The 8,861-nt window shown below is 38.2% G+C and overlaps 1 protein-coding gene across 1 annotated transcript; it reads right to left on the bottom strand.

Annotated features, from left to right (window-relative positions):
* Window positions 1-828: 828 nt before the first annotated feature.
* LOC149211003 (uncharacterized) lies at window positions 829-1,758 on the bottom strand. Its single transcript, XM_089399162.1, has one exon. It carries the CDS (start codon window positions 1,756-1,758, stop codon window positions 829-831), a length of 930 nt encoding a protein of 309 aa, XP_089255288.1.
* Between the last annotated feature and the right edge of the window lie 7,103 nt (window positions 1,759-8,861).

Here is an 8,861-nt window from a genome sequence, read left to right as displayed (position 1 = left end):
CAATCATACAAGAATGTGGAGGAAAACTTGAATAGAATTATTGATAATCAAGAAAGAGCAAAGAGGATTACAACCAATTGTTCTGACCCAGCATCATCCTCTCAGCAAGAAAGCCCTTCTTCACCTCATGCAAAGCTTAGATCACCCAACACTATGATATTGCACCAAGAAACCAACAACACCTCCTTACAAGATACAAAATTCCAGCCTCTGGATCTCTAGGATGAGGGATCCATATATAGATGTTTGCAAGGGAGGTGAGTCAGCTTTTGAGATTTGATTAGTGTCTTCTCTCTGATAGTTCTTGATTCCACTTGGAGATTGATGATCTCTTACTCATCTCTAGTCGAATTCAGAGAGGCAAGTGTCACAAGAGAGGTTTCTGGAAGATTCCATGCTCCTCCACCTTGCGGATTGACCTTGCCATTTGTCCCTTCTCACCCATCGCACCCCATAGAAGGGTTTTTTGACATGCATCGCACCTACTGTGTGTATTCAGGTGGGATGCAATGCACTTTGCCTATGGAGCAGGTGAAATGGTCCAGTTTTGACCAGTTCTTAGTAGTTTTTCATGGAGAACTTCGGGGAGATGCCGTAATCAGTTGACCTTGTTCTTTTAGGGGTTGGAACAACACCTTTATGGACTTAGGAGCCCTTGGTTTATGGACATTTATGCTTGGGGTTGCAGTGCCCAAAAATGTCTATAACAATTGTGGACAAATTTTGTGTTTTTTCTCCATCCTTAAGCCATTTTATTCTTGATTTTTGCCTCCATAGCGTTTCTTCCTGTTTTTCCCTTTCTAAGATTTGTGACTCAAGAATTTTTTCCTATTCTGACAGGTCCTCTGATCGGCCTTCCATTATGATCCTCTGTTGCAGGCGTTTCATGTCCTGATCGAGAGCGCTTTGAGCCTGGAAAATGTTGCCAAAAGAATTATGATTCCACTGTTTGATCTTACCCTTGAGATGCTTGAGCTTCTGTTGAAACTGTGACATCTTCGTTCCTTCAGAAGGCGTAAAATTATTCCATTCTGTGCTGATTAGATTATTGAAGTCCGGGTGAGACATCCAGAACTCTTCAAATCGAAATGGTCTTCGAATGGTGCTTCCCGGCCGAGTCCATTGTAACGAGATTGGCCAATGATCCGATCCCCCGATCGGCATGATTGACGCTGCAAAGTCGCCCCCTAAGTGAATAGCATTGTCTGATATTAAGAATCTATCCAAGCGAGAAGATATTTGCTGCAGCCCTGTTCTTTTATTATTCCATGTAAAAAGACCGTTGTTGAAAGGCATATCAATAAGCCAATTCTTCTGAATGAAATCCTTGAGGTGAATCCCATCTTGGTTCCCACTGTTCCTGCCTCCTCTCTTTTCTTCCAGTCTGGTAATCATGTTGAAATCACCCCCAGCTATCCACAATGGGTGCATTCTGGCCGAGTTGAGTTCCGAGAGGGCATTCAGGATTTCTATTTTGTGCGTGGATTCCTGGGGAAAATACACATTGGTAAGATGCCCATGTGTATTGGTTCCTGTGATGTGAAATATTGCTTGGATGAAGTTCTTATTTGCATGAATGTTGGAGAGTGTTATAGAACGAGCATCCCATAGGATTGCAAGACCTCCAGACGCTCCATCTGCATCTACAGCCACATTAAGTCCTCCTGGCCATGCTTTTGCTGCAATCCTTTCTATTGCACTTGAGTTGCATTTTGTTTCTTGTATGAAGAGAATTTGTGGTTTTTCTTGCATTATCATTTTTTTAAGAAGTCTCCCTTTCCCTGGGCTGTTAAGCCCTCTAATATTCCATGATATTAACTTCATTGGGAAGAGTTTTGGAGGTATTCGTAATACTTTGTTAGCTTGGAGTATCTGCCGGACTCCACTAACATTGCTCCTATTCTGATTGTTCGTTGAAGATCTGTTTTTCTTCCACGTTTTTTGATGTCTTTGGTGATGACTCTTCCATCCCAAGGGCTTCCAGTTTGAATACCTAGTGATTTTTGCTTGTGTGCCCTTGATAAGATTTCCTCCAGGTCCTCTACCTGCTGATCTGGAATTTTGTCAAAATTCTTTGCGTTGCATGCCTGCTCAAGGCCCTGAATGTCTAGTTCCCCGATGTCTATATTTTCTGGGTCCTCCTCCATGAACTGAGAGTCATTTTGCTCTTCATTGATTTCTACTGCTGTTCTTGAGTCAGGTTCTCTAATGTCTTCCTCCATTCCTTGAAGATACCATTCTGGGGCTTTATGCTTAGCTGAAGAAAAGGGATCGTTGATCATCGGATCTGCTGGGATCATTATGGATTCTGTGTGCATTGGTTGTTTATCCTTCTTTGCCCCTCGCTCTGGGGGAGTTGGGTTATCAGGATTGATCACGGGTTCATTAGCTAAAGCTTCAAAACTGTTGCTCGTTGAAGGCTTGGAAGCAGTAGCTTGAGGTCGCCTGGGATTTGGAGCTGCTTTCTTGTGGTTTTTTCTGCGGTTGGATACTTTGGTGAAACCATCAGATTCAGACTTATCAGAGGCGCTTGGAGAGGATTTTTGAGTTAGGGGACAATCCCTGAATAGGTGACCCAGTGCATGACATCGTCTGCACCTAAACGGGACATGTTCATAATCAATTAACTGAACCCATTCATAATCGTCATGGAGTAAACTTACCGCATCCGGGAGCGCCTTGTTGAGGTTCATGTACACGCAGATTCTTGCATAAGAGGTGTATCTGCGGATTTTTGTTTCCTCTGCTACTTTGATAAATTCTCCTAGAACATTACCTATTTCTTGTAGAGAGACCTCTTCCCAATACTCCACAGGAAGCGAGTAAAGCCTGATCCAGACAGGAGCCCAGCTGAGGTCCTCTTTGTCAGGGTTGAAGCGCTCAACCCATCCTCTGAGATACAATCCAGCTGCATTGAAGAAATACGGGCCTCCATCCATTACCCTGTTTCTGTCCTCCAAACAATTGAAAATGGCTGTAAAAAATCCTTTAGGTCCCAGCTGCAATGTGATGTGTCCTTTTGGGCTCCATTTCGCTGCTATCCAACCTCGCAGTGCTTTCTCAGTTGGCCATATCCCTATAAACTTGCCTATAAGCGCATGATCCCGCATGTATTGTATCTGAGCATTTATGCGTTGGCTTGGAAATTCTACTTTCGGCCATTCTGTTGCTACTGGCTTGCATGTGGTCGAGCTTACTCTGGGTTGTACTTTGTCGTCTTTTCCCCCTTGCTGGTTCAGATCCGCGCGATCCCCACTCTGAACCTCTTGATATTCACCTTCCTTATTTTTCTGCCCTTCATCATTGATCAATGGGGGAGGTTCTGCGCCCTCCCCCTGGGGGGGATTCATTGGTTCTTAGACTACTCTTCGTCGCTTTGTGATGGCTCTGAGGTGCCGTATCTGGCAGGTCTGCAGGATTCTGAGGAGATCTGCCGTTGCAGATGGACCAGAAACCCTAGAGTGCAGGTTCGCTGAACCGCTCCGCCTTCCCCCCACCACTTCGCCTTCCTCCCACCACTCTTAGTGTTGGGAAAACGATTCAACAATGATAGGAGACATGTTGGACTCATTCGGAACAAGAGCATTTCTATTCTATATATCATATAATATAATATAATATAATAATATATAATATAATATAATATTATATTATATTTTTAAAGATATAATATATTAATCTCTCCATTTTAATATATTTTGAAAAAAAGTTATATATTTTTTATCATGTTTGTTTCTATTCTCTACATATATAATATAACATAATAAGGTTGATTTTGTATTGGTTTATATTTATATAACTATAATTTTCAATTTTATTAAAGAAAGTGGAGAGAAAATATTTAATTTAATTTTATATTTATTTATCTAATTATAATTATAAATTTTATTTTAATAATTTATTTATTCTTTAAATAAATATATAGATAGATGATGTAAATGTTAGAAAAGGTTTACACCATTTTCAATTTTGATGTAATTAATTTATGATAAAAATATTTGTTTAATAATATCTATACTCAAAGGATGTGATAAAAAAAAAGGTTATAAAATGGCACTAAGAGATAGAAATGCTAAATATGTTGTCAATTATAAAAGACTATTTAATAATGGATATTGTAGTACTATTAAGACAAGGTATATTATGTCTAGAAATTGATAGTCTATATCAAATTCCACTAAAACATTATGGTGGAAGGACACTTTATAAACATATTTGATGCATAATGCAATTATAGAAAATAATTAATGAATATTGTGAATGCTCTATCATAGAATGCTTGTGTAAAATCTCCCCATAATGCATCTGATATGATCTCGAGAATAATAGTAATATATTGAACTCCAATTTATCATTAATTAATGGGTCTATTCAACACATGAATGATATGAAAAGTTTCATAAGAAAAGTTAAAAAAAAAATCATAGGAAATATTTCATGTTTCTCCCCTCATCACTCTTCTCCCAAAAAAAAAACCTTAAACCTCATCATCACAAATGTTCCTCCCTCATAACTTTGTGAAAATAATTGAATTAGTTGATGGTTTCTTCCAAACAAATCTAATATGGACCACCATAACTCAAATAAACCATATTTCCATATTTGCTCAATAAGTCGCAATATTGTAACTTGGCTTAAATTGAACATGTGATTTCTTAGTAAACTACAACACATATAACACTTGTATTGCACTAACTATTGAAGTGTGTACCATCATCAAAATTTTACATGATGATTGTAGGTTTTAACCTTGTACAACTAATTACTACAAATAGATTATTAATAATACAAAAAGGATACAATGCTACGCGTGCACGCACACACACACAAATTTTACCCTAGAAACCTAATATGGGAAAACCAAAGATATGAGAGAGAGCGAGAGAGATTGTCCATAAACCATACAATCATCATCCATAAACTTCCAATCCATTTACCCTAGGTTAGAATAGAACCATAGTTCGTTAACTATATTAAAAAAATCATGGGCTAAACTACCATGTTCCATGTTATCCACAAAAAGTGGGTGACCCCTATGAGAAAATTTTGCACCCCCCACAACCTGCTAACCCCCTACCTTCCACCTCGTACCCCTTGGTGAAATAGTAAGGGGGAAATCCTTCTTACACCCCCCATAAGGAATAAGGGTCCAAACACAACTAAAAGAAAAGAAATCTAAATCAGGCAGATAATCAAGCTCCACAACCAAAATTAGAATCTTAGCACTCTAGCTTATAGTCACTTCACTTTCTAATATTTTCATTTATGTAAAATTTTGTAATATATATATGCATCAACAGTGCATCACAACGTTAATGAATATATGCCAATGGCAACATGCATTTATTTTGTGTGTGTGGTTGTGTGTGTGTGTGTGTGTGTGTGTGTGTGAGAGAGAGAGAGAGAGAGAGAGAGAGAGAGAGCTACTTATGTTTTCAAGTGTCACATATGTGGTTTTGTGGGGAGGCTAATTGTCTAGCTCTCTCTTATGTAGGTATGCAAGTACATTGCTTATATGGATGTGTGGATTAGGAGTGTGAACGTGTCACTAATACATGAAGATGTTAGTTTGTGAGTGGATCACTCATGTGTGAGTGTGTTGCTTCATTAATTTTTTGCTTATCCATGATTACATTTCTCATGTGGGTGACTATAACACTTATCAATGATTGTGTTGCTTATGTGGGTGTATGAGTTAGCTACAAGCACATAACTTATGTGGGGGTGTTTTTTACATGTGAGCATGTCACTAATGTGGGTGTGTGTTTTACATGTGATCATGTCACTTATGTGCGTGTTTGGGTTAGGTGAGAACATATTTCTTATGTATGAGTGCATTTCTCAAACACATATAAATGACATTAACACACATAACTGATGCACTCACAAACACATAGTAAATAAACTTGCATACACATAGAGGAAGAAATAATACCCAAACTACAAACTCACACACATAAGCGACACACTCATGCACCTAAATATCACTTATCTTAGTTTTTGACTCACCCACCCATAAGAAACACATTCCCACACATTAATGAGACACTCATGGAAGGTGATGTAGCGCGAAATCCGGCTCAAGAAAACCCCAAAATCACCCCGTGGATCCCTTTTAAACTATAACCCGATTGTTTTCCTTTTTCCTGAAAGACATTGAAAAACCATGTAAAACATTGATATTTACCTTTTTATATTGGCGCGCTTATCGTACGCCGAAAGTCAATGTGCTGATGCTTTGGAACCATTGATTTGGATCAATGAGATCTGATGGTTATCAGAGATTTCAGGTGGAACAATATATCGGGGTTTAACTACCTGATATATGATTTTATTCCCCTCCACCTTTGCTAAGTGGCAACGTTTCAATAGGATCGGGTGCTGGACCATTAAAACCACTTACAACCTTTTGCGTGCCCGAAATACTGTCCATTGTAGCGGGACCACTTCATGATCCAACAGTTGCGATAAATCGTGATCTAACGGCAACACTTTAATCGGTCGATCGCAAATCGCAATGCCCACTGTCTAGTCTCCTTCCACTTCAAAGCATCGATGCGATAGCACTTCATGGACCCGATATACTATCACCCCTTCTCTATAACATTTTGGATCCAGTTGTGTCGCAATATCGGAATTCGGTGATTCAACAAGTCGGTTCCTCTCCACTGAAGCGATGCGATTTGGGTTCCACGGACCCGATAACATTAAAAACCTCTGTCCATAATATTTGAAGTCCGGATTCCAAATCCAAATGTGTTTTGCATCGATTCTTAGTGTAATTTGGGTTTTCCACTTGCGAGACCAAAACAATATAATAAACTCACCAATTATTCTTTTAACTCAGTGTTATCTATTATAAAGCGTAGAAAACAGAGCAAGCATCAATATCATCTGAATACAAAGAAAACATGCATTTGAGGATCTCCATGAGCTGCATATATATCATGCACACAACACCAATTTATTCATAATAAAAGAGTTACAGAGTCTCGGCCTTGGGCCTGATTACACAAATAAAGACCTCTGTCTCAAAATAAAATCCACACACTATTTTACCCTCGCTCCACTAAATCCACTCCTCAATCCTCTCTCTGTTTTCATTACATTTTTCCTCCCTTTTATAAATTGAATATCACTCTCTAACAAATCAATCCCTCTTTTTAATAAATCTAGCAGCAAATATTCTAATTCCTTTCTCTATCTAACACCTATGCTAACAACTCATCTTTGAGCCTAAAATAAGACAATTTTTAACTTATTACAATAATGAAATACAACTCATTTCTTGAGAGATCAAACCCTCCCAGTAAAATTGATTTTTGACCAATCAGGTCAATGAAATTCAACTTGTTTAGCCACAACATGTGAACAAAATTTCACAATGCTGGCTAAGTCTAGATGCTCCTGCATCAGACTCCCGGGGAAGGAAAGAATCGTCCTTCAAACTTTCATGACTTACTCCATACTTCTGCAATTCTGTTGTTTTCAACTAGCTAGCATCCTCTACTGGTTGCCCTTTCCATTTGACTAAATATTGGAAATAACTCTGCCCTCTGGTTCTTTTGGATACTCTTTTCTCCAAAACAACTTCCACTTCCTTCTTAGCTATCTTTGGCATTTGTTCTTCCCAGTTCATAGTTTGAACTTCATCTCCCATAGTTTCCTCATGTAGCTCTATCTTTGCCTCTTTGTATAGATACAAATCTGCAACATTAAAGATGGGGGATATTCCAATCCCTTCTGGCAACTCAATTTCATATGCATTAGCTGAAAAATTCCTTACAATTTTACATGGTCCTATCTTTTTCATTTTCAGTTTATTGTAAGTTTTAACAGGAAATCTTTCTTTTATCAAATACACCATCACTAAATCTCCCACTTGGAATTCTTTCTCTCTTATTTTCAGATCTACCCTCTGTTTGTATTTGTTGCTGCTTTCCTACAATCTGCCTTTGACTTCTTCCTATAGTCTCTGCATCTGTTCTACAAACTCTTCAGCTTTTGCACTTCTGGTCTCCTGCTTACCCAAATCCCTGAGCTCATACACACCTCTTGGATTCATTCCAAAAATAATCTGAAATGGACTCATTCTAGTGATTTGGTTTGGAATATCATTATAAACAAAATTAGCTTGAGCTAGTGCTAAAACCCACTGCTTAGGATTTTGATGCACTAAACTTCTCAATATATTCCCCAAGCTCCCTTTTGCTACTTTGGTTTGTCCATCTATTTGAGGATGGTATGCTGAACTAAAACTGAGGTTAGCTCCCAGTTTCTTCCAAAGAGTTCTCCAAAAGTGCCCTACAAAATTTTTATCTCTATCAAACAAAATACTTATAAGTAACCCATGTAATCTTACAATTTCTGAAAAGAATAAATTAGCTATGTGTGTTGCATCACTAGTCTTCCTACATGCAATGAAATGTGCCATCTTGGAAAATATATCTACTACAACATAAATAGAATCATTCTCTCTCTGTGTTTTTGGTAATCCCAAAACAAAATCCATGCTAACTGCATCCCATGGTAGGCCTGGTATTGGCAATGGCTGATACAATCCTACATTCTAACTCCTTCCTTTTGCATGCTGACATATCTTGCACTTCTCAACAAATTTCTTAACATTAGTCTGCATTTTTGGCCAATAATAAAAATAATTCACCTAAGAAAAGGTTTTATCTTGTCCAAAGTGACCAGATAATCCTCCACTATGTTTCTCCTTTATTATGTTTTCCCTCATCGAACATTTGGGAATACACAACTTGTTGCTTTTAAACAATAGGCCTCCTTGAATGAGATAGTCCAACCACTTACTTCTATTATGAATCATTGGATTCTGAACTGTTGTATAAATATCT

Source organism: Pinus tabuliformis, chromosome 1_2 (assembly GCF_031772625.1).
Source record: "Pinus tabuliformis cultivar Carrire ecotype Pingquan chromosome 1_2, CPIR1, whole genome shotgun sequence".
Lineage (NCBI taxonomy): Eukaryota > Viridiplantae > Streptophyta > Pinopsida > Pinales > Pinaceae > Pinus > Pinus tabuliformis.
The sequence above is the reverse complement of the archived record's forward strand: the minus strand, read 5'-3'. Positions and strand labels throughout refer to the sequence as shown.